The sequence below is a fragment of the Grammomys surdaster genome, unplaced genomic scaffold (genome assembly GCF_004785775.1).
Source record: "Grammomys surdaster isolate TR1022 unplaced genomic scaffold, NIH_TR_1.0 188, whole genome shotgun sequence".
Classification (NCBI taxonomy): Eukaryota; Metazoa; Chordata; class Mammalia; order Rodentia; family Muridae; genus Grammomys; species Grammomys surdaster.
The window spans coordinates 6,538,586-6,565,657 of NW_021604633.1; the positions used below are offsets into that span (position 1 = coordinate 6,538,586).

The 27,072-nt window shown below is 39.9% G+C and overlaps 1 protein-coding gene across 6 annotated transcripts in view; it reads left to right on the plus strand.

Annotated features, from left to right (window-relative positions):
- The first annotated feature begins 8 nt into the window (after positions 1–8).
- Positions 9–27,072, plus strand: part of Cog5 (component of oligomeric golgi complex 5) — a 285,117-nt gene continuing 258,053 nt past the window's right edge. For 4 of the 6 annotated variants that reach the window (XR_003711595.1, XR_003711592.1, XR_003711594.1 and 1 more), the window contains exons 1-5: positions 27–135; positions 6,469–6,608; positions 11,030–11,087; positions 15,593–15,647; positions 16,135–16,204. Coding sequence is in view for 2 of the 6 variants with exons in the window: in XM_028768901.1 (XP_028624734.1) it covers positions 42–135; positions 6,469–6,608; positions 11,030–11,087; positions 15,593–15,647; positions 16,135–16,204 (417 nt within the window). In the remaining 4 variants the exon portion in view is untranslated. Of the gene's footprint in view, positions 136–6,468; positions 6,609–11,029; positions 11,088–15,385; positions 15,504–15,592; positions 15,648–16,134; positions 16,205–27,072 lie in introns of those variants that run through there. The other 2 variants (XM_028768901.1, XM_028768900.1) reach the window with 2 other exon arrangements.

The window sequence follows — 27,072 nt, forward strand, 5'->3', positions numbered from 1 at the left end:
CGGGGCGATCTCAAGACGTCATCAATCCGGCACTTGCCAACATGGAAGGTGGAGACAGCACAGTCTCCGCGGCAGGCCGTGGGGCTTCGGGTTCCGCAGCAGTGGCGGCGACCGTGCAGGAGCTCCTGCAGGACGGTAAGGCGTCGGACGGTGGTAGGGCCTGGGTCGCCCTGCCTTGGGCAGAGTCCAAGAATCCTACCGGTCGCGTTGCACAAAGTTTTCCGGTCTGGACTTGGCCACTCCCCTCCGCCCGGCCCCCTGGCGTCCGGGATTGTCCTGGTCCACGCGTTTCCTGGGGGATGTATTCCTCTCTTCTCGTGGTTGTCTTGGGGGGAACACCTGGTATGTAGTTGCTGGGGTTTGCACTCGGTCCTGAAGCGCCCAGGACGTCTCTGTAGTTCCTGGACCCTACACGACGTGGTCGCGGCTGACAGCTGCTGCCTCTGCCCAGTTCCTGACCAAAGATTGTTCTGTCCGTGCCCAGAAGTGTGAACTCACCCTGCTTAAGGAAAGGGATGGAGGATGCAAAAAGTAGAGTTGCAAATACCCGTGTTCAATTCTTGGGCTATGCAGGTGCCTCTTACAGTGTATTATCCATACATGTCGAATACTGAAGTCAGGAGAAATTGACCCAAGTAAGTTAACTATATACCTTTCTAAAACTACTGTAGTACGCTTGAAAAATCAAGTTCAGTTGTATTAATGCTCAATCTGAGAGGCAGAACAAAATTCAGTTTGCTAAAGATATTAGGCCGTAATCACCTCATGTTTTCCCTAGTGAGCACCAAGTTCTATCATCTATTAAAAGTGTTTGCATTTATTACCTTAATTGCTTCTGAGGCCTGGCGCCCCTCCTCTCCCTCTTTTTTCGAGACAGGGTCACTCTAGTAACCCTGACTGTTCTGGAAGACACTATGTATATCAGTCTAGCCTCAGACTCACAGAGATACACCTGCCTCCGTCTACCAACTGCTGGGATCAAAGGCATAGGCTACCAAGCCAGGTATAAGAACCTCTTTTTACATTCCACAGGGTTAAAAGCAGTATTCTGTATACAGTAGGTACAGATTTTGTTTTTTAAGTTGCTACCTAAGAGTGGCTTATAAAGGATCAAACTAAAATTTAAATTATGGTGTTTTTCCTGACTGTTGAATATTTTATATTTCCTTTATCACTATCTTTTCATGAGATATATCATGCCAAGACTAGTGATGTTTTCAGAACTAGGTTGTGGTGGATTCTTATAGAGTTTCTACCTGATGTATCTTATATTTGTGTCTTAGTTGAAATTTAAATTTAGCTAAGTTTCAAAATCCTGAAATACACGTGTGTGTGTGTGCATGTGTGTGTGTGTTTTAATAGCTCTCCAGCCTTTGAGCTTAAACTGAACCTAAAACCATGCTTGCTTTTTTCCTTCTATGGTTTCAAATACAATTAAATAAAGTCTCTACAGTTTAATACAATTAAATCAAGTCCTTTGTCTTAAGGACATTGCCTTCCTTTGTGTTCTGGAGTTTATTCCTATCTAGAACCCAAACACTCCCATTGCATAATGTTAAAGTCACTTAGCAAAGGTCCTCAGTGATTTACCTTGGAGGTAAATCAGATGGACACTTTTAGTTCTTACCCTATTTAAACTTGTTGAAATCTGTTGATGTTATTTGTCATACGATATAAGGGTCCCACACTGTTTGTTTTTCAAGGCATGGTTTCTCTGTGTAGCTCTGGCTGTCCTGGCATTTAATCTGTAGACTAGGCTGGCCTAGAACTCAGAGATCCACCTGCCTCTGTTGTTCTCCCTCCCCCCCATCTTTCTTTCTTTCTATTCCTAAATCTGTAGGTGTCCTTTTCCAGTTTCCCCAGATATACCTGAAACTTGGAACATTTGTTCAGTAACCAGTTCACTGTGTTGAGCGTTTGCCTAAGGATAGGGTTGATAGGCTCAGTGAACAGATGCAGAGTTGGAAAATCTGTGAGCAGTTTCTGATTTTTCTTTTAACTTTTTTGATTCTTTGTGAATTTCACATCATAGACCGCAATCCCACTGATTTCCATGTTCCTCTCTATCTGCGTTCCACTCTTACAGTCTCCTCTTGCTGTGGAAGCTGCGGGTATTCCACAGAATACTCTTTTGTCCACTTCTTTACTTGCAAATGTTCATTGCAATGAGTCATCGGTCTGGTTCGAGGCTTCTGGCTTCTGCTACATTATCTATTCTAGTTCCTCACTGGGACTCCTCTTGGCTATCCTGTGGTTGCCCTGTGTCATGGAGATCCTGCAGTTTTGAATCTGTAGGACGGGCTCCTTCATAAGCTCCAGCAGTTCATAGATGTTGGTGTGAGCCAACTCAAAGCCCTGGATCTGAGCCTGGATGGTAATTGAGTTGGTCAGCCTGCCAGTTCTTCAACACCCACACCAGCAGGGCCAGCTCTCTAGCATTGACCAGGCTAGCTCACCCAGTGCTGCAGCTGCCAAGGAGTGGGGCCAGCTCTTCTGCTCTTACTGCTCAGCAAAGCCAGCTCTGTTGTGCTGCCTAGGTGAGGTGTGGGGTTCCTCTCTCGAGTGCTGCAGCCAGTGAGGGTCTGGGCCAGCTCTGCTCAGCCTTTGGACATCACTGTGGTCCCAGGCAGCAGCTCAGATCAAGGACATCTAGCTGGCCTTTGGTGGTAACATGGGCCATGGTATTGACACAGACCCCTGCTGCTGCATGGCCACAAACCTAGACATTTATTTCCTCACCTCCCTTGAGTTTCCAGTTCTGTCTCTATTCAGAGTGTTCCAACTGTTCTGCTTCTCTTTCTCTCCCATATCTTCACCTTATGCTTTCACATGGTAGATGCTCCCCTGGCAGGCGAGTCATGTGCCAGGCAGGCCTCTGAGGATCTTGCCTCTGGGTCGTGGAGCACTTTCTTAATTGCTAGTTGATACAGTAGAGTCCAGCCCACTCTGGGTGGTGAGCGTTAAATAAGAAAGGTAGCTGATAAAGCCAGGGGAGCAAGCCATTAACAAATGTTCCTCCATGGTTTCTGCTTCAGTTCCTACCCTGAGGTTCTTGTTTTGAGTTTCTGCTGTTAAACCTGAGAATCATGAAGAGAAAAAACCGAATCTACGGTTGTCCAAGTAAAGCAAGCTTTAATTAAATACTGGCTAGGATGATGGACTCTGGTCAGGTCCATCCTGGAGTTCTCAGAGAATGACAGTGAGTCACATTTTGCAGAGGCTTATAGAGGCAAACTCATAAGACAACATATTTTCCACCAGGTAAAATCAGGGGCAAGAATATATCCTGATGTACTTCCTGGCTACATACCACCTGCCTACATCTAATCAAAGGGAAACATGCATGCTGACATATTTCCTTACATACCACCTGCCTACATCTAATCAAAGGCAAACATGCATGCTGACATATTTCCTGCCTATGTATTTTCTGCCTTCATGTAATCAAGTATATTTGGTGCAGTTGGGTCAAACAGACTTGTTTATGGGAGTTAAAACTTATGGCTTGTTGTTTTATATGAACAGCAGTCTCCAGCATCTCAGAAAGTTTCTGTCCTTGGGCAAAGGGCTTACAGGTTAGAGGCATTTATGTTTTATGGCTCTCATAGGCACAATACTTAAAACTTAAAACATAACTTTATAACTCACAATACCTTTGCTTTCCTAATGATAGACTATAACCTGTAAGCTAAAATAAAATTTTTCTTCTACAAGGATCATTGTTTTTTATCACAACAGAAAAACAAACTAAGACAAATTCATCCTTCTCTTCTAAATTATAGAACTATATTTTTAGCCATGCATTGGAATTTCTGTCTTGATAGTGAGCAACATATGAACAAGTAGTACGCTATCTATGAAAGCAGTAAACAAAGTAAGTTTCTTCCTATTCTTGAGTCTTTTTTTTTGATTGTCTGTGTTGCTACTTATGGTTGGTAGTTTGTTAAGTGAGTGCTGACCTATCGTGCAGTCGTCAGGCTCTTGGAGGCAGGGGTTTGTTTCTCATCTTTGTGTACTTAATGCCTCGGGCATCTAGCTTAAAGCAAAACTGAATTCCTTATAGTAGATAAAGAATATTCCATTAATTATAGAACTTGGGAGTTTTCTTTAGTTTATTCTACTGTATCAACTTATCAAGTTCTATTCATTGTCATGTTCAGATAGATAATGGCCAAATATGTCACTTGTTTGAAATTCTTAAGTGACACTATCTTACTTGGACCTTCATTATGTCACTTGGGCTGTTAACACAGTACTGTGCTTTTCTGACTGCTCTGGTTCTTCTCCATGGGAAGATGTGTTGGTGAACCAGCTGTCTTGGAAAGTAAGAAAAGGCCTGGTTTTGTTAGTATTTGTGTATTCTCCATGGTGTAAAACTACCACTACCATGGATGTTTGAAAGACACCTGCACTTATGAAACCAGCTGGCTCAAAAAATTCCTGAAAATGTCACAGTTGGCTATTAAAAGCTAGTAGATACTAACTCAAGTATAGTGCTGTGTGACAAATCCCTTTTTAGGGATGTAGAATCATTGTTGTAGAACACAAAACTGACAGTGGTTTTGTTTAGCTTTAGAATGCTAAGTAACATACATGTTGAATATTTTGCATGTCTTACAGGCCTTTTATCAAGCTGTCCTCCAGCCTTCCTTTGAAACTTCATCCATCTTTCTTTTACATTTTCTGCCTAATGTATACATTCTGTCGTCCTTTTTTACTAGACTTATTATTACCCTTGTCAAATGATGTCATTTTGACATTTTCTGGTGGTAAACCTGTGTGAATCGACTTACATTTTCTGAGAGGATTCTTTTTAAAAAAAAAAAAATTAGATATTTTCTTTATTTACATTTCAAATGTTATCCCCTTTCCTGGTTTCCCCACCCCTCGGAGTCCCTCTATCCCATTCCTCCCCCGCGACACTTCTATGAGGGTGCTCCTCTACCCACCCACCCATTCCTGCCTCCCCCCCCCTCCCGGCACTCCCCTACACTGGGGCATTGAGCCTTCACAGGACCAAGGGCCTCTTTCTGGGAGGATTCTTAGTTATGAGAAAAACTTGGCAAACCAAAAGAAAATGTAATTTTCCGAATTAGGGCCAAAGTAGTAATATTTTATTACTTTAGTTTAAGAATAGTTAGAATGTGAGAATAGTTAAGACTGTTTTGCTCTTAGCACCATGATACTTTCAGATGACAGATTAATTCATTTGATCAGAATTGAGTACCTGCTATTGTCTGGCCTTGTTCAGGCTCTAGAGAGGTGGCATTAAAACAACCTCTTCCCTTGGTGGAGCATGGATTGTAATGAGTATAGACAAGGTCAGTACGTGGTTAGTGTATAGCTCCTGCTTTAAGCAAGTTTTGTGTATCTCATTTCTAGCATTTCATTTTCCTCATTCTTTTTTTTTTATTCAATGGTTTATGGATTCCTTATATACACATTATAATTCTTTTCCCAATATATTTGAATATACCTTTTCTATCTATTTATTTTACCTTTAAGTCTTAAATTTCAATACTACCTATGTTAGTGTTTGCCTATTTGTATTAAAAATTTAGATTCATATTTAGATTAAAAATTAGATTAAAAGTTTAGATTCATGTTATAAAATCTATAACAGTATTTATGTATTATTGATCTAGAGATATCTGAAACAATACATGTTATCAGTAGTCAGTTTTTCTTAAGAATCATTCCTAGCAATAATCTCATTTTCTTGGAAAAAACATTAGAGTTAATAGTTGTGATTTTAATCTTTTATTCAGTGTTTTCCTTCCTTGTGATTCCCTTTAAAAGTATGCATCTAGAAAAACAGCAAATCAGGCAGTACCAATGTATGCTTTAATCCCAGCACTCAGGAGGCAGAGACAGGTGGATCTCGGAGTTCAAGACCATCCTGGTCTTGAGTTCCTGGACAGCCAAGGCTATACAGAGAAACCCTGTCTCGAAAAACCCAACTTAACCCAACCCAACCCAACCCAACCCAACCCAACCCAACCCAACCCAACCCAACCCAACCCACCCAACCCCAAAACCCAAACCCAAATCAAACCCAATGCAAAACAAAACTAAACAAACATAGCAGAGTGGTTCAGAGCCTGGTCACAGCAGCTATACTTTCTGTATTAGAATCACAGATAGTAACATTGGAAAAGTTGCATGCCTGATCTGTACCCGTGATGTGGGGAAAATGAAGTAGTTTCCCCACACATCAGGACTATGGGGATTGAAGGAGTCAGTACTTGGATTAGATGAGCTCCTGGAGCATAGTGCACTCTTGTGGGTATTATCACTTCTGTTCTGCTGCAGCCTGCTCCAGCTCGTTCTCATTGTTCTAGGAAGCATCTACAACATTTCCTAGTGCATAGACGGCCTCAAAACAGATTCATTATGATTATAATTGATCTATTGCTGGATAACTGGTATAATGCAGAGTTGGTAAGTTTTCCTTTATTTTTTTCCTAGACTGTTATAGTGAATTTTTAAATGAAGACTTTGATGTAAAAACTTACACTTCCCAATCTATTCATCAAGCTGTAATTGCTGAGCAACTAGCAAAACTTGCCCAAGGGATCAGTCAGCTGGATAAAGAACTACACCTACAGGTAACATCAGTCTTCTGGATCAAAGAGATTCTTCAGCTGAAAGTGACAGTTTATCTTTTTTGTCATCTCATCATTGTTAAAAACAAATGTTCTATTCCATAAACAAATGCATAACTTACTGGCGTCTCTTAATTACATCTTTGCAAGTTTTCTGTAAATTACTTTTTACTAGTTGAAAACAAATTGACCTACCTTTCTGGAATCATTTACCCTTTCTGTTTATTACCTGAATGTTTTTACAGTGAATGTTTTGGGGAATTAAAAATAGGACACCTTTGGTAATGATAACAGAAAATGGAATTTTGGTAGTAGAAAAATTTGAATAAGGAAAAAAAAAGTTGGGATTGCACAGGCAGTGTTTCCACTTCATTAAATACAAAGTGTAATGCTTGCTGCAATTGTAGAGCGAGGGTAAATGTGGTGATAGGTAGAGCTCATGGAAGCATTAGGAGATGGGTAGTAACCTTAAGTATGCTGTTGTAATTGACCTTCTTATCACTTCCTGTCTTTGAGGTTTTTTTTTTTTTAATGTTCTTTAAGTGAGTTAGAAGTGATTGCAGTAGATAAAGTTAAAGGTCTTTCCTTTTATAATGGATGACTTTTGTAGGATTGCTCTGTGATCTACTTCTTCATTGGTTTGTTGGTTTGAAGCACTGGGGATTGAACACAGGGGCTTGCACATGCCAGGCAAGCACCCTGCCAACTGAGCTTTACTCCAGGTCTCAGTATATGTCTATATTGTGTCTATATTGAGTAGTTATTGAAGAAACACTTAGATGAACTAACAGATTTGTAAATAAATGAACTCTTTACTGGAAAGTCCAGATCTGTCATCTCATGAGACTTACTCATTTAACTTTTTGTGTCTTAGTTTCTTTCTTAGTGAAAAGATTAGCTTAGAATAATTGTGGTGACTTTAAAGTCACTTCAACTTTAAAATTCTCATTACTTGTTTAGAACACAAAATATTTAGAAGACACTTAATGTCAGGCTTTGCGTTAGGCTATTGGGTAGAGAAATGAGAACACATTCCTTGGTTCTCCAAAGACTCTGGGATTAGTGACAGGTACAGACAGGAATAACTGTCAAAGAAATCTGTTTTATATAGATTGGTACAAGGTGTTTTGCAGGAGCAGGGGAAATCAGCTTAAATTCTGCATAGAGTTTCAGGGGGTAGAATTTTCAAGAGACTCTCAAGATTTCTCTCCCTTTTACACTTGGTATTTTTGTTCTTTTATGCAGTACCTCAGTGGTAGGAATTGATGAGAATTTAAAATTAACACTCCTTAGAAGAACAAATTTTATCTATCTGCAGACCTCTCTATCAATCTCTCTGTTTATAGATATGTGAGGTCAGAGTCTCTGAGTTCTAGTACGAGAGCTGAAGCTGTTACAATTTTTTAGAAGCAAACTTTGGATAATGCCCGTCAAATAAAAGAATGAAAGACTGAATAAAATAGTGGAAGCATCAGTGACATGATTAAAATTCCAAAAGACTTATTACTTAATATCCATTACGTCTTAACACAGGAACTAGAATTGACTGTAGATAATGGAAGAAAAAAGCCCCTAACACGTAGGTGTTTATGGAGTTGTCGGTGAACAGAACTGTTGACCTGAAGAAGGTATCGTAGTGGCAAGGACAGAGTATTGTCTCCTGTGTTACTGCTAAAAGTTTGATTCTAGGTTCTTGTGACTAAACACTGGAACAATCAGTATGGTTTCCTCAGCTGTCTGTAAATCTTCAGGTCACTGGTTACTGGCTGAAACAAATAGAAAGGTAGTTTTCACTTTTCTTTTATCTTCTATATCTATTGAAAAGTCATCTGATTGGCAGCAAAGGAGTGTATGAAAGGAGTAATTTTTAGCTTTTCAGCCTTTCCAAAGTATCACCAAAAATAAAAGAGAATAGAAGATTAAAAAAATTATTCTTAAGACAGATTTATTGATGACCATATGAATAATTTGGAGAAAATTTAGTCTTCTGATGGCAACTTTTCTATTGCTGAAACAAAGGACCAAGGCAGTTTATATGTAACAGAACATTTAATTTAGGGGTCATGGTTCCAGAGGGTTGGAGTCCATGCCTAATGCCAGGAAGTATGGCAATAGGCAGGCAGGCGCTGGAATAGCTCAGAGCTTACGTCTGGCTCTATAAGCATGAGGCAGGGAGCTAACTGGGAATTATGTGGGCCTTAGAAACCTCAAAGCCTACCCCCAATGACATTCCTCTTCAGACAAGACCACACCTCCTTCCCAAACAGTTCCATCAACTGGGGACCAAGTATTGAAATATATGAGCCTTTGAAGATAAAAGACGAAAAAAGGTAACAACTTGTATGAGGTATTATGATGGGAAAAGAGAGAACAATTTTTTATATTTAAAATATTACAAAATGAAGGACATTGGAGGCTATAGAATGACAGTGATTTCCAGAAGAGGCCAGGGTGAAGGCACCCATGAATGGGTCTTTGCTGAGGAGGAACTTTAGTACACAGGCTAGATGGAGAGCTGCTTACTCTATGAAAGGATGCAAAATCATTAGTGGTGTAGGATATCACACTGTGAACTCTGATTGTGTTAGTTACTGGAAAAACCTGGTTTTAGTAGTTATGGTGTAGCTCAGTTGTAGCATATACCTTTAAGAGATTTCTTCTTGAGTATTGTAAACAGGATTAAATAAAGTCAACCATAGGTCAGGAGGCAGAGCAAGCAACCAGGTGACAGGAAGTATATGTTGGATTATTAAGAAAAACAACAACAACAACAACAAAAAAAACGGCTGGAAGGATGGCTCAATGGTTAAGAACACTGACTGCTCTTCCAGAGGTCCTGAGTTCAGTTCCCAGCAACCATATGGTGGCTCAAACCATCTGTAATGGGATTCAATGCCTTCTTTTGGTGTATCCAAAGACAGCTACAGTGTACTCACATACATAAAATAAGTAAATAAATAAATCTTAAGAGAAAAACCCAGAGAAAGTTAAGAGGGAGTCAGGAGGACGGATGACAGAGAGACATGGACAGGAAGTAGAAGGGAGAGACTGAGTCTGAAGGAGGTTGAGACAGAGTGGCAGAGGGGATTCCTTGGATAAGGAGCAGGGTCAGCGGGGTGCCTTCTCTGCCTAGCTGAGTGTTTTCTCTGAGCTTGCAGTTTTCCACTCCAGCATCTTGTTCCTGAGTCTTCATTGGTAGAATCGAACAATGGAGATTTTGTTAAAAAATTACACATTAGGATTTCTACAGCTTTACTAGTATTTGCATGATTTCTTTTTATTTTATTCATCTTCATTTTATGTGTATGCATGCTTTGCTTACATGTATATATGTGTACTACTTATGTGCCTAGTATCTGTGGAGGCCTAAAGACGGTTTTGGTGTCCTTAGAACTGGAGTTACATATGGACCTGGGTCTTCTGTAAGAGCGACAACTGAGCCATCTCTTCAGCCCCATTGCTCGATTTCTTAATGTACTAAGGAATTTCTTACATGTGCTCTTTAACTCGTAGTCCCACCTCCCCCTTTGGGTTTTAGCTGTCCACAGTCCCCTGATTTCCACTGAAGTCTCAATCTTCCATAGGGAAAAGGATTTTCTGTGACACAGGAAGTTGACACGGAGTTATCTAGGGTTAGATAGCTGCTGAGAGTTTTACTTTCTAGGATGGACTTGATGATGCTGAATTAAGTCCAAGAACAAAGACAAACTTGATTCCAGAAGTGTTCTTCAAAGGGATAGCACAAGACAAGAAATGACTTTATCATAGTTTGCACAATTCTACTTAATGTAGTTAGGAAAGCAGAGAGTCTACCATGGCCCAAGTTTGCATTTTCCCTAGATCATATGTTACAACTTGAATTTCTTTTTATTGCTGGGAATTGAACTCAGGGCCTCATGCATACCAGACATGCACTTTCCTAAATAAGCTAAAACCTCATATATTCCTATGTTCATATAGTGAATTAATTCCCAATGTGGTAGTTGGGTAGGTGGGGCTTCGGGAGGTGATTTGTACCCTGCTAAATTGGCAGAGACTCACAGGAGATTGTTCATCCTTCCCCCATGTCAGGACAGCGAGGGCACCACTGATGATGAATGGATACTGAATTTGTTAACACTTGATCTTGGACTTTTAGCCTTCGAACTATGATAGTGAATCTCATTTGTATATTACCTAGGCTATGATATACTTTGTCAGCACTCCAGACATTCTGAGGTAGGCTTAGCACTATATCTTTTTGCTCTGTATTGAACTTCTATTGTATTTATATGTTTCTGTTATAACCCATCTCAAGCGTATCTTGTAACTTGCATGTGCATATGCTATGTGTGTGCGTATGTATAATATCTGTTCCCTTTATATACCCTGTGGTGACAAAATAATCAGAGAAAATGCTGATTTTTTCATTCTTAATTTTTCAGGTTGTTGCAAGACATGAAGATTTACTGGCACAAGCAACTGGGATTGAGTCTTTGGAAGGTGTATTTTCATTATCTGTTACACTTAGATGGGGCTAGACAGGAACCCACACGCTTTCTGAGCTTGAGGGCTGACTGGAATGTACTTTTAGATTTTGTTGGCCATATAGACTGTGCTGTAGACACTGAGCTCTACCAGAAAGATGTCAATCAACCAACAGATAATGTGAAAACAGACAAGGTGGCTATGTTCTAGGAAAACGTAACACTTCCTTAACTGTTCAGATCACTACTTGGAAAAGTTATGTTTGCTGTGTCTCAGTTTTCCTATGTGTGGCACAGATGTACTAATGTGTACCCAAATGGTATTATGTTAAGGATTAAATGATTGAGGAAAATGGTTAAAATAGCTTGTAAGTACTCCTATAAGCTTAGTTAATTAAAACAGTAAAAAAAAAATGAGTCTTGTTAGAATAGGTATTGGAATTGGGTGTGAATTTATGTATTTTTTCCTTTCTTTGACATTCTTATCAGTGGGAGTATAATAGACAAATAACACATTGGAGTTTTATTTGTGTGGCTCATGTTCGACTAAATCATTTATGAACTTTGCATTTTTCCTGATTACATTTTATAAGTATGAAAGTTACTATTATGTTTTTCATTATTACTTGCGATCTTAGTTAGAGTTTCTATTGCTGTGATAAAAGACCATGACCAGAAGTAATTCGGGGAAGGATTTATTTCAGCTAAAAATTTTTGTTTCATACTCTATCACTGATGGAAGTTAGGATAGGAACTTGAGGCAGGTTTGGGTGCAGGCGCCATGGAGGAGTGCTGTTCAGTTAGTCAGATGTTTCAGTTGTTGAACGTGTTCTCTCTGGCTCTCTCAGTTTGGTTTCTCATACACCTCAGGACCGCCTGCCAAGGCATGGTGCCATCCGCTGTGGACAGAGCTCATTAACATTAGTCAAGGAAATGCTCCTCAGGCTTCGTACAGTTTGGGTAGAGGCGTTTTCACCTGAGGTTCCTCTTCCCAGATAACCGTAGCTTGTGTCAAATTGAAAAAAAACAACCAGGACACGTAACTATTATTATTATTTTTATTTATTTTTACAGATTTATTTGTTTATTTTTTATGTATGTGAGTACACTGTCTCTCTCTTCAGAGACACCAGAAGAGGCATTGGATTGTATTACAGACAGTTGTGGGTCACCATGTGGTTGTTGGGAATTGAACTCAGGACCTCTGGAAGATAAGTCAGTGCCCTTAACCGCTGAGCCATCTCTCCATCCCTGGATAACTATTATTGATATTGGATGATATCTAGAGAAAGTTAAATGAGGATGTTGATGTGATACTCTAACAGTATTTTTCATTGTGTCAAAGAAATGAGCTTAACCCAGTATCTCTGGTGTCTAAAGTACCCTGTGAAAGGACTTAGTATTTTGGGAAGTGATAGTTTGATTGTTGACTTGAAAATCTGAGCTACATTCTTGAAGAAGTTAAGAGTCCTTAAGTATTGGTCTAATGTTGGAAATTATATTTTAATCTCTTAACTGTTTTATGAGTTTCGAAGAACAGGGGTATTTTAATGGTAACTTTGAAAGCAAATATTATAATTTTTACGTGTGAAATGATATAGTACATTTATTAGACTAGCCATTATAATAGAAATACTTCTCATTATGTCTTTAATCATTTAATTTTTTTAAATTTCATTATTTTTTTGAGACAGTCTCACAGTCTAGCCTTGGCTGCCCACAAACTCACTGTGTAGACTGGGCTCACCTCAAACTCACAGAGATCCACTTGCCTCTGTTTCCATAGTGCAGGGATTAAAGGAGTGGGCTACCACACTCAGCCTTGTTATGGCTTTCCTATGTGTCTATTTTTTATAATAATGCTTGCTTTTTCCAGGATACTTTTTGTTTTTCTGATTGTGAGTCTTAACCTTTAAAGGTTGAGCTATCTCTTCAGTCCCTTTCTCAGAATTCTCTTTTTCCTAAGTTTGTTTATTTATTTATTCACTTTACATCTAGATTGCAGCCCTGCCTCCTGCTGGTCTGCTCCTCACACAGCCCCTCCTCCTCCCTTCCCTCCTCCCTTCTTCTCTGTGAATGGGTCGGCCTCCTTGGGTATCAACCCACACTGGCACTGAGGCCAGACAAAACAGCCCAGTTAGGTAAACAGGATCCACAGGTGGGCAACCAACTGGAGAGCCCCCAGTCTAGTTGTGGTGGCACCCATATGAAGACCAAGCTGCACATCTGTTCCATATATGTGCGGGGGATCTAGTCAAGCCCATGCATCCTTTTTCATTGGTAGTTGAGTTTCTAAGAGCCCTTAAAGGTGAAGGTTAAGTTTACTCTGTTAATCTTCTTGTGGAGTTCCTATCCTCTTCCAGTTCCTCAATACTGTCCGTCCCCACCCTCACTCTTCCACAAGACTCCCAAGCGCCATCTAATGTGATGCTATATTGTGCTTGCAGACAGGACCCTAGCATGACTGTCCTCTGAGAGGCCCTACGAACAGCTGATTGAGACAAATGCAGATACTCAGCCAACCATTGGACTGAGGTCAGAGACCCCTATGGAAGTTAGGGGAAGGATTGAAGGAGCTGAAGGGGATGGCAGCCCCATAGGAAGACCAACAGTGTTAACTAACCCAGAATTCCTGAGAGCTCCCAGAGACTAAGCTACCAACCAAAGAGCATACATGGGCTGGTCTGAGGCTCCTGGCACATATGTAGCAGAGGGCTACCTTGTCAGGCCTCAGTGGGAGAAGATGTGTCTAATCCTATAGAGACTTGAGGCCCCAGGGAATGTTATTTTGAAATGCTGAAAAATGTACTAAGAAAATTTAATCATTAATCTTAACTTTGTCATCTTTCCCCCTGTATTTGAAAAAAACTCTGTAAGTAGTTTGGAGGTACAGCTATTCAACCTATTTTAAAGGAGAATTCATTCTCATTTGTTCAGTAGTTTATTTAGTTAATTAAAGGACAGTTGAGCACTTGTTTGATACCAGGTATATATAAGTAATAGACAAAACCCTTATGAAAGAATGTTTATTTCAGATGATAAGGCTGATTAAAAAAAGTACAAATAGAAAATCAGACATTTTTAAGTCCTATAAAGAAAGCCCATTAAGTGAAGGAAGGGGAGTTCCTATTATTTTTAATGGTCAGGGGAGGCTTTTCTTTTTTATTTCGAGCCAAAATCTGAAGGATAAGAAGGAACTGTCCTGTAGATATGGAGAGAAATTGTTGAAAGCTTAGGGAACAATCAGTGGAGCAGAAGTTTTTCTTGCTATGTCTCAGGGTTAGAAGCTAGGCCAGAAAGACTTCTGTGAATGAATGTAGTGAGTAAGGGAGAGAATCACAGATGAATTTGCTGTAATTTTATTTTGAATGCAGGAGTCAGCCATTAGAGAGTTCAAGTCAGAGGATTATATGACAAGGTTAGTGTTGTAAGTAATTTTCCCTGTTGGCTCTACGGATGACAGCATTGGTAGAATGAATAGCTGAGGTTGATGGTGCCTTGGGTTAGCATGGTGAATAGAAAAACAGTTAATTCGAGTAAAACTGAAGCAGACCTGAAAGGATTCATCGAGGGGCGAAAGCGCTGAGAAGAGGCGTCACAGTGGTTCTTTAGATCTTGGTTTGCTAAACTGGGTGTGAGTGACTGAGATAGGCATACTGTCCAGGAGTATGACTTGGCAGGCTTGGGATATTATAAGCAATACCTCTGACATAGTACATTTGACAGGCAGGAATTTAGGGCTAGAGGTTGTGTATGTCTGTGCACAGGATGATATAAAGAAGACCCTTTTCACCCCTCTTGATACATGTCTGTGTACAAAGTATATGTTACACAGTCATACAAAGTTAAGTCAGTTTTCATGGAAAAAGTAGCATTTAAACATTAAGACTGAATGAAGTCCTTGAAAGGATGTAAGTGAGAAGAAGGTGACTGAAGCCGAAGGTTTGAGAGATAAATCAGCACAGTTGAGCAGCTAGGGGGACAGTGGGAGGCCTGCACGCCATGGCCTGGAGAACGCAGCTGTGGACTCTAGCTGTAATACAGGAGTGAAGAGGGCACTATGGAAGATTCTAAGCAAGAATTCAATATGAACTTCTAAATATCACTTAAAGATTTTAGAAAATAATTGTAGCAAATATGTATAACATTAATTTGCCATACAGTTAAAAATTTAAACAAGTGCAGTTCCTAGTGTGTTTATAATCTTGTGCAGCCCTCAGCACTGTCTAGTTCTAAAGCTTCTTCACCATGCAAAGTAGAAATCTGTAAGCAGTAAGTAGTCATACCTAGTTTCCTGTCAGGCTTCTGTCATGGGCCAGGTGTCAGAGATTGAAGACTGGAGGCTAGTTGTCGGCTTTTGTAACTGAACAGAAAAGTTATATTGATTGCTTGCATCAGGATGATGATAGAAAAACATTAAGATTATATTTATGTAAATTTCTGTGTTTTATTTTTTATTTTTTTGGTTCAGTGTGAATCTTATAAATTTATAAACCCTATATGAGTTGTTATCTTTCCTAGGTGTTCTTCAGATGATGCAGACAAGAATTGGAGCTTTACAGGGAGCTGTTGATAGGTACTATTTTCTACTTTATAAATATATGAAATCTATTTGTAGCCATTATGTATATGTGTGTGTGTGTGTGTGTGTGTGTATGTATATTTTTAGATTACTTATTTGTTTGTGTTTGAATGAGATATATATGTGTGCATGTGACACCTGGAGTATATATGTTTATGGGTGTGTGCATAGAGGTCAAAGGTAGATGTCAGGTATCCTGTATCACTCTCTACCTTATTCCCTAGAGAAAGAGGCTCTCATTGAACTTGGAATGAGGATGCTGGTCAGCAAGCCCTAGTGATCCTCCCGTCTCCCCCTCTATAGCATGAGGTTACAGGTTTAAGCATAGCTGTGCCTAACATTTTACATAGGTGCTGAGGTCTGAATTCAGATCTTCATGATTATACAGCAAACATTCTTAGACACTGAGCCGTCTCTCCAGTCTCTCACTGATGTTTTGAAAATGATTTTATTTTCACTCTTTTTCCTTTTTTGGCCGTAGGATGAGATCAAAAATTGTTGAGCCATACAATAAAATTGTAGCCCGTACTGCTCAACTGGCAAGGCTCCAGGTAGGTTCTCACATCTGCTTCTTCTTTTATTTAAACTTATTTTTACAACCCACTGTAGTTTCCCCTCCTTCCTCTCTTCACAGTTCCTCCCTCCAACTTCTCTCCCCTACCCCCACCCAACCCCTCTATCCGCTCTCCTCCCTTTGTCTTCAGAAAAGGGCAGGGCTCCTGTGGATATCAGTCATCCATGACATACCAAGTTGCATGGCTAGGCACTCCCTCTTTTATTACGGCTTGGCACGGTAACCCAGTAGGAGGAAAGGATCCCAAAGGCAGGCGAGGGGGTCAGAGACAAGCCTGCTTCCGCTGTTAGGAGTCCCATAAGAAGACCAATCTACACAGCTAGTAGATACGTGTAGAGCACCTAGGTCAGTCTCATATAGGCTCTCTGGTTGGTGGTTCAGTCTCTGTGAGCCTCTGTGAGCCTCCGTGAGCCCAGGTTTGTTGATTCTGTGGGTTTTCTTGTGATGTCCCTGATTTCTCTACCTCCTACAATCATTCCTCCCCCCTGTTCCACAGGATTCCCCAAGTTCCTAGTGTCTGGCTGTGGCTCTCTGCATCTGATTGCATCAATTGCTGGATGAAGCCTCTCTGATAACAATTATTCTAGACACCAATCTATGAGTGTAGCAGAATCTCATTAGGAATTAGTTCATTGACTCTTTTTTTTTTTTTTTTTTTTTCCAGTCATGATTGGTTCTATTCTAGGTCTCTGGGCTATCCAGCCTCTGTGTCTTAGCTTTCCAAGTAGTGTCAGGGGTGGGCTCTCTCTCATGGCATGGGTCTCAAGATGGACCAGTTGGCTACTTCCACATGTTCTGTGCCACATTTACCCCAGTAGATCAAGTAGGCAGGACAAATTGTAGGTCAAAGGTTTTGTGCCTGGATTGGAGTCTCAGTCCTTCCATTGGAAGTCTTGCCTAGTTATAGGAGATGGCCAAGTCAGGCTCCATATTCCCCCCATTGCTAGGAGTCTTAGCTAGGGTTTCCTTCAGATTTTTGGGAGTTTCCATTGCCCTACATTTCTAGCTTGTCCCAGAAACGCCCCCTCTCCTGATTCCAGTTGTCTCTCCCAGTACTCTCTCCCTCCTATACTCTATTTTTTTATTTGATATTTCATTTATTTACATTTCAGATGTTATCCCCTTCCCCCCCCAAGTTAACCCCCTATCCCTTCCCCCCTCCTTCTGCTTCTATGAGGATGTGCCCCCACCTACCCCCAACTTTCACCTCCCCACCCTCCAATTCCCCCCCACACTGTGTCCAGCCTTCATGGGACCAAGGATCTCCTCTCCCACCTATACATGACAGGACCATCCTCTCTTGCATATACAACTGGAGCCATGAGTCCTTCCCTAAGTGCTCCCAGGCTGGTGGTTTAGACTCTGGGGGCTCTGGTTGCTCTCCTCTTGGGGTCGCAAACCCTTTCAACTCCTTCAGTCTTCACTCTTAACTCCTCCATTTGGAACCCCATGATCAGTTCAATGGTTAACTGTGAGCATCTGCCTCTGAATATGTTAGACTCTTACAGACCTCTAAGGACACAGCTATATTAGGCTTCTGTCAGCATGCACTTCATTTTTTCATTGTATAATTTTGGCTTCTTTATGAAAAATCAAGTGTCCAAGGTGTGTGGATTTACTTCAGGGGCTTCATTCGATTCCATTGATCAACCTGTCTGTTCATATTTGAATACCATGCAGTTTTTATTACTATTGCTCTGTAGTACAGCTTGAAATTAAGGATGGTGATACCTTTGGATGTTCTTTTATTGTACAGTGTTGTGTCAGCTATCCTGCGCTTTTTTGTTGTGTTTATGAAGTTGAGTATTTTTCTTTCAAGGTCTATGAAGAATTGTGTTGGAATTTTGATTGGACTTGTATTGAATCTGTAGATTGCTTTTGGTAAGATAGCCGTTTTTACTATGTTAATCCTACTGATCCATGAACATGAGAGATCTTTCCATCTTCTGATATCTTCTTTGAATTCTTTAAAGACTGGAAGTTCAAGTCATACAGGTCTTTCACTTGCTTGGTTACACCAAGATATTTTATATTATTTGTTGCTATTGTGAAGGGTGTTGTTTTCCTGATTTTTTTTTCTCAGCCTGTTCATCATTGTATATAGAAGGGGTATTGATTTTTTTTTTTGTTAATTGTATATCTAGCATGTTTCTGAAGTTGTTTATCAGCTGTTGGAGTTCCCTTGTAGAATTTTGGGGGTGGTTTATATATAGTATCATATCATCTGTAAATAGTGGTACTTTGACTTCTTCCTTTTCCTGTTTGTATCCCCTTGATCTCCTTTAGTTGTCTTATTGCTCTAGCTAGAAGTTCAAGTATTATATTGAAGCGACACAGAGAGAGTGGACAGCCTTGTCTTATCCCCTATATTAGTGGAATGGCTTTAAGTTGCTCCCCATTTAATTTGATGATGGCTATTGGCTTGCTGTTTCTTGTCTTTATTAAATGTAGATATATTCCTAGTATCCCTGATCTAAAAGTTTTATCATGAAGGGGTGCTGGATTTTTGTCAAAGGCTTTTTCAGCATCTAATGGGATGACCATGTGTTGTTGTTGTTTTTTTTTCTTTGATTTTGTTTATGTGGTAGATTACATTGACAGATATTTGTATGTTGAACCATCCCTGCATCCCTGCATTTTTTTTTTTTAAACTGAGTATTTTTGCATCAGTGTTCATGAGGGAATTTTTTTTTTTTGGTTTTTTGAGACAGGATTTCTCTGTGTAGCCCTGGCTGTACTGGAACTCACTCTGTAGACCAGGCTGGCCTCGAACTCAGAAATCCGCCTGCCTCTGCCTTCCAAGTGCTGGGATTAAAGGCGTGCACCACCACCGCCCGGCTCATGAGGGAAATTTGTAATTTTCTTGGTTGAGTCTTTGTATAGTGTCGGTATTAGGGTGACTGTGGCCTCATAAAATGAATTTGGCAATGTTCCTTTTGTTTCTATTTTGTGGAATAATTTAAGGAGCATTTGTGTTAATTCTTCTTTGAAAGTGGTAGAATTCTATGCTAAAATCATCTTGCCCTGGGCTTTTATTGGTTGGGAGACTTTTAGTGACTGTTTTCCTTAGGAGTTATAGGTCTATTTAAATTGTTTATCTGATTTTTAGTTAACTTTGGTTAAGTGCTACCTATTAAGAAAAATGTCCATTTCTTTTAGATTTTCCAGTTTTGTGGAATAGAAGTTTTTAGAGTGTGACCTAATGATTCTTTGTATTTCTTCGGTGTCTGTTGTTATGCCCCCTTTTCATTTATTATGTTGCTAATTTGGACATTCTCCTTTTGTCTTTTAGTTAGTTTGTCTAAGGAGTCTTATTTTTTTTTTAAGATTTATTTTTATTTTATGTATGTGAGTACTCTGTAGCTGTCTTCAGACACACCAGAATTGGGCATTGGATTCTATTACAGATGGTTATGAGTGGGAAAATTTGTCATGCCTGTGGTATATACAGGTGTCTATGCTTGCTTATGGAGGGGTAGAGGCCAGTTGATATGAAGTGTCTTCTTCTGTTGAAGTTATTCTTTGATAATTCAACACATGCATACAGTATATCCTGATTACATCTACCCCCACTTCCCCTTCTCTTCCCTAGAACTGCCTAACAGATACTCGTTTTACTTTCCTGTCCTGTTTACGATATTATTTTTTAAAGTTCACTGGATCCAATTTGTACAGCCTGCATGCACAGGAGTGTGGCACTATCCCTTGGAATCTTTTATGTTTTTAGGGACATGCTGAAGTCCTGTGCCATGAGTACTAAGGAAAGCTGCTAGATGATACTCTGCTCTGGCTCTGTAGAAACATACCGCTGTTCTTCCTTCAGGGAGACAGAGACACCCAGTTTATGAATGGGATTCCTACCCAGCAGTGGTGCAGGAAGGAATGGGTAATGGTGGTAGAACCTGCCTTACCACTGAAGAGAAAAGTAAATTATCTTCCCTTAGGCTGCCCCCCTGTGTCTGTTACTGGGCAGTTGGCATCAGACAAATGGCTGCTAAGTTGGGTTAGGATAGGTGAGGCAGCTTCTGTATCCAGTAAGTATTCTTTCTTCCTGCCTGCCATATTACATGTTATTGAGGCTTCACTAATGTGATACTGTACTTGCAGTGGAGCGTAGAGACCCTGTGGGCCTTTGCAGTTTATGCATGGATTGCCCCTCTTGGGAGACTGTGCCTAGGATGTTGCTCTAAGGGAATTGTTTCTAGCTAGCCCTTTCAGGGCTACTCAGCATAGTTCCTTTTCAACGCTCACCTTTCAGCTATATGTACACTGGTTCTGACTGGTGTGGCATGAAGCTCCTTGAGTATGTTTCCTGGAATTTTGTGGATTACTGTGGGATGGTGGTTGAACTAAAGCAGTGCATAGCTGCTTTTTCTTCTCTTGTCTGCTCCTCGCCTTTTTTTTTTTTCCTTCTCCCACTTATTTTTTCTGCTGTTGTCACCTCAAGATCTTCCTCTATATTTAAAATGGCGTTAGATACCTTAGCTCAGGCTTTTGTAACGTTCTCTAAATACCTGGGGCAGCTTTTATTATAAAATTTATAGCTATTAAGTTTCATGTTTCCACCAATTCTGATTTGGTATTGGTGATTTTCAGAAGGCCTTAATAGATGGTTGAGAAAATCACAATATTCTTTTTCTTGTCTTTGACCCTGTCAGAATTGACAGCTTTAAGTAGAATTCTCATTTTCTGTTGCAAGAGGCAATTTGCCTAGTTTCTTTACTAACTCTATGAATAAGGTCTTTGAAGTTCCAACTGGGACCTGTGTGGGGACCATTTTATTCCCCAGGTGTTTAGACATTCTGGGTTAGGGTGTTAACTGCTAGCTCACCAGCTACTTCAGTAGCTTCAGAAGAATTCACTCCTTTTCATTACAAGTATCAATAAATCAGTACTCCGATGACTTCCTGTTAAGATGGGGACAGGCATGAAGCTCACATGAAAGAATTCATTCTTGAATTTGAAGGAGACCCCCATACATTGAAGATTCCCTTTCATACCCAGGATTAGGCACAAACCACACCTAAACACATGTCTTCACACAGAGATCCTTTATTAAGTGGGGAAGAAAAGCTAAAGAAGCTGCTTTCTAACTTAGGCAGAAAAATGGCAGCAAATGATCTTGCATGTGTAATTTTTAAGAAGAGAAAAAAAAGGAGATTTGTGTTAAAATTGGTTAGAATGTAGTGGTATATTTGCCCCAGCTGAACAGAGGGCGAGGGAATAAGAGATAAGAGAGGGGATAGAGGATGAGGGAGAAGGAGAAGAGAACAAGGGAAAGGGGTCAGGGGTATCTGTCCTGGAGGGACAAAGGACTACCTCTTAGGGAAGACACAGACATGACGCATAGGAAAAAGTCAGTTTATAAAGGTACAAGGGGAAATTCCACATTAGAATGAGGTGTTTAATTTTAATTGGGCATATTAATTAGGTGAGCCAAAAGGAGCATTTGATTGCTATACTTCAGTATTTTGATAGCTAGACTTTGGCCGTCAGGCTCAGGAGGAGGAAATGGCCAAATAAGGGAATAGGCCTTGGCAGCTAGCTTTGGGAATATAATCTAACAGTATTTTTTTTTTTTTTTTTTTTTTAATCAGGGTAGATGGAATGGGAGAGAAGGGCAAGGCCAGCCAGAGCCATGCTCGTAATACTTGAGCTGGCCAGAGCCCCTTTAGAATCTATTATGGATTTATGAGAATCTGCCAAAATTGTTCTTAAATTAGACCATGGCTGTCACTGTAAAGGGGAATAAATTCTGATACAGTCTACTTGTCCATTCAATATGTCCTGTAATGAGAACAAATTTCTTTGATTGGGTTTGGTTGACTGTTTCCTGATCTCAGTCTCTTGGAGTGAGCATCCTGTGAGATTGGCTAGATGGCTGGTCTGGAGGGCAGAGAGGAATAGGTACTTCATGTGGGAATAGTCAGGAGAGGGAAGGAGGGGAGGGAAAGAGTGGAGAGAGCAAATGGGAGTTGGTGAGGAGATAGTGGGTGGTCCCATTGGCTTTCGTATCTTTGTAGTAGGTATGGCAGAGATACAGGAAGCTTACTGTCAAGGTATTGATTGGAGACAGAAGTTATTCAGTATATCTGGTAGTTACACAAACCTAGAAGCCATCTCTCAGTTCCCAATCTGGATATAAAAGCCTGCACATAGGGGATTTTCTACTATTCTCCCACTACTTACATAGGGGATTTTCTACTCTTCTCCACAGTTTAGAGAAATAATTGAGCTGGTGAATTAGTTTAAAGACATATTCTTCAGTGTCCTTGTCCTCTTAATTTGTATTGAGGCTGGGCATTAGTGCAAAGGAAAATCAATTTTCTTCTTAAGACTCTATAAACTAAATTTACCCAGTTAGAAATTGGGCACCCAAGTAGAAGGTTCTTCGTAAAATTGAGAATATTTCCCTTAACATGAGAAACAGTAAAGGGTGTCTAACGGCCAGAAAAAGGAGAGACAGACACATTTCAGAGTATGGACACAGTCCATACAGAGATGATACTGAGATCTCCCAGAGAGAGTGATGATTGAGTAATACAGATAGCTCTAGATCATCATGAGGAAGGAAGGGAAGTAGTTAGAGATGCTTGAAAAGCCTGCTCATCAAACCACGCCTCAGTAATGCCTGTGCTAAGGAAGTTAATCTTAGAGCTGTGGTGCCCTTTAAGTTGTTCTGTGTCCTGGGCTCTTCATTAGCTTAGGTTTCTAATCACTGTTATTCTGTTTACTATGTTTACATTTTAAACACTGGGAAAACTGATGTTCTTATTTAACCTGTCTCTTCCTTGAGTTCAAAGTTAGTTTTAAGTGTATGTGATATAGGAAAGCAAGAAGGAAGTAGCTATGAAGGAGTTTGGCCTTGAAAATAGAATTCTTATGATTATGTTGCCAATTAGAAGAAAGTATCTTTTTATACCTCTCTCTTCTGCCCCCACTTCCATTTCAGTCTCTTCCCAGAAAGCCTTTTCTTTCCTAAAGTAGAAGATTCTGGCTTCATTTATATACATGAATACATCAGCTGAATTTAATTATCACCCCAAGGATTATCTTTATCTTAATTCATTTTAGTAATATTGTTTTCTTATGAATTGTGTTAGGTTTTTAGAAAAGTTTGAAGAGCTTATAATCTTTTAAACTGAACATTTAAATTTTAAAGTCAATGAAAATTTAAGGTTTAAAACTTTCGGGCTGGTGAGATGGCTCAGCAGTTAAGAGCACTGACTGTTCTTCTAGAGGTCATGAGTTCAAATCCCAGCAACCACATGGTGGCTCACAACCATCTGCAATGAGATCTGATGCCCTCATATGGGTGTCTGGAGACAGCTACAGTGTACTCATAATAAATAAATAAATAATCTAAAAAAAAAAAAACTTTCAACATCTATATGTTTTTAAAACTACCTGTATGTTTTAAAATATATAATAGGGATTGTTGATATGATTCATATTTTTTTTATAAATTTAAAAAATAAGTTTGAGTTACTTATCATTTCAGTTTTAAAAATTTAAGATCTTATATGTTTTGGCTATTAAATCTCATTTTTAATTTTAAAAGTATATGAGAAAAAAATTTTTTTTGGTTTTAGTTGATATTACCAAATTATTTTATCTACTCTTTTTTGAGGTGCAATCTCACAAAGCCCAAGTTGACCTGAAACTTACTATGTAGCTAAGTATGGCCTTGAACCCCTCCAGCCTCCACTTCTCACATCTCACATCACTTCTCACATTCACCACCTCTCCTGCTGCCATGCTTGGTTTTATGCATTGCTGGGTACTGAACCCCTGGCCTTGTGCATTCTAGGCAAGCTGTCTACTAATGTGCTGTATCTGTAGCTCTATTTTATCTTTTTTAAAAATACAGTATAAATTTACCTGACTTGCTTTATAACTATCCTCTGAGCAAGTGAATAAATATATCATGAAAGGAAGGAGAAAGTAATAGAGTAGAAATGTCAAGCTCTGTAAACAGTCTAATAACATAGAGCGATTAGGATAGGAAGCCACAAAAACCCATGATGTAAGTACTTGGTGCTAGTTTGAGGCTTACTTTTTTGTTGTTGTTTATTTTTGAGGTTATAGTTTTAAGTACAACATTTCTCCCTTCTTTTTCCTTCCTCCAAGCATTCCATATACACCAGACTGCTTACCTTCAAGTTAATGGCCTTTTTTTCATTGTTATTGCATGCATATGTATTCTTTATACATACATATTCTGAAGTATCACCTGTTGTGTCCATATAATGTCACTTGTATGTATGTTTTTGGGGCTGACCATTTGGCACTGGACAATCAATTGGTGTGTTCTTTTCTGGGGAAGACCACCTCTCCTGCTACCAGCTTTCCCCATTTGCCTATAGTTCTTTGTGTAGGGTTGAGGCCTTGTGGGCTTTTCCTTATCTGGTTTGTCATGTTCATTGATGTCATTCTTGTTCAACTCATGTTTGGACAGTAAAGTTGGTAAGACTTTATGGGCATAGCTTATGATGTTACTAGAAGACATAGTCTCACAGAAAAACCCCCAATCTACTGGCTCTTACTATATCTTTGCCTCCTCTTCTGCAGTGTGCCCTGAGCCTTAGGTATAGGAAGGAGTGTTTTATAAATGTGTCCATTGGGACTGGGTTTACAACTTTGCATTTTGATTGGTTGTAGTTTTCTGTAGTCATTTCCATCTGCTTCCCAGAGAAGTTTCCTTGACGAGGGGTGAAGTTTACACTTATGTGTGATTATAAAGACAATTGTTTATAGACTGTTGTTAGAGATTATGCTGATTTAATAAATTAATGATTGTAGATTCTCCGCCAATAACCATGATTTCACTAGCACCTGAGTAGTTAGCAAGGTTTCCAGTAGCAAGCATGGGTATCTTTCTTGTTTAGCAGGTCTTAAATTCAATTAGAGCTGTTGATTACCACCAAGGTTTGTGTGCCACTACTCCATCTGTAGGGTTATTGTAGGGTTATTGTACCATGCCATTCATTGGTGTGGATGTGCTCATATGTATCATAGCTGGGTAGAACTGTTGGTTGTCTCTGTCCTTTGGAAGTTTGTGTGCCACCTTCTGGTACTATGAAAACTAGTTTGAGGCTTATTTCTTTAGGGTTGCCCCAGCTTTGGTTTCTGTTCTGTAAAAGCTAACATTGATATAAGAATTGTGACTGCCTTAGGATCGTTATGCTCTGAGGAAGCCCAACTATCTATGTAGATCTAACAAGTATGGAAGCATTGTTGCACTTGATATATCAGCGATGCTTTCTTCTTCTGTCAGACCACCTAGTTGCTAGCTCAATACAGTGGAGTGAGTGGTGATCCCACATGACACAACGTTAATTCTTCTTTAATTGTCAAGCCACAGAGTGTGAAATAATTTTCAACCACTGAATTTTGTGCTGGTTTCTTAAGGACTAATCAATAATTGATACATCAGTTGAACTGCTTTTAAAGTGTAGAGACTCATATCAGCATAGAAGAAAGCAGAGAATATGGTTCCCATGACAAACTACTTTATAGCCATAGACTTTTTTACCTGACTCTGAGACTTAATATATCATGAATAAATGCCTAGGCCAAGAGCTCTGGTCGGTTACCTCTCCTAAGTTTCATGCAACTGTCTCTTTGAGCATTTGGGCATTTGAGCAATTTCCTGCATCTGACTATTTCCACAAATCCTATCTCTATCTGCTGGATGTTCCATCTTCTAATCCTTCCTCAGCTCATTGGCCATATGCTTTTTATTGACAGATGATGTGTTCACACACTACATAAGAAATTCTTTTTATACTACTTCACTCAACCAAAATGATTAGACAAATACCACTGTGAAGGCTTTCTTATTCACTACATTCCAAGTGCAGTTTCCATCCCTCCACTCCTCCTATGACCTCCCCTAACATCCCCTCTCCCTCAGGTCAACTCCTCTTCTGTTTTCCTTTAAACAACAACAACAAAAACCAACCAACCAACCAACCAAACAAACAAACAAATGAGCATGCCTCCATTGGATATCCACTAAAATAAGACTGGGCGTAAACTCTCATATTACAGCTAGATGTGCCAACTCAGTAGGAGAAAAGGGGTCCTAAGCTCAGGCAAAAGAGTCAGAGACATCCCCTTCCTGTTATTGGGAGTCCCACAAGAACACCAAGCTACATTACCATAAGGTATATGCAAGAAGACCTAGTTAAGACCATTCAGGGTCCATGATTGTCACTCCAGTCTCTGTGAACCCTGCCTTGTTGATTCTGTGGGCATGTTCTCATGGCATCCTTCACCTTCTGGCTCCTACAGTTCTTCCTCTCCCTCTTCTGCTGGGTGTTTGGCTCTGGATCTAGTGTTTGGCTGTGGATCTCTATATCTGCTCCTATCAGTTGCTGGATGACCCTCTTCTGATGAGTGTTGTGCTAGGTACCACTCTATAGCAGGATATAATTAGGAATCATTTCATTGACTGCCATGACTGAATACAGAAGTTCAAGCTCTGTATCCTCCCATTACTAGAAGACTGTCCTAGGCTCACTTTTGTAGATTCCAGGGGGTTTCCACTGCACTACTATGTTTCTATATCACCTCCTATGTCTACTCCCAATTCTAGTCATCTTTCCCAGTACGCTCTTCCTCTCTCTCCTGCTCCCCCAGCCTGATTCCATCTCCACCCACAAAGTCTGTTCTATTTCTCCTTCCTAGGAAGATCTATATGTAACCCCCTTGACCCCTCCTTCTTAAGATAGTCTATAGTCTGTAGATTGTTTTTTACTTAACAGCTAATGTCCACTTATGAGTACATGTTGGTCTTTCTGGGTCTGGGTTACCTCACTCAGGATGACGTTTTCTTTGTTT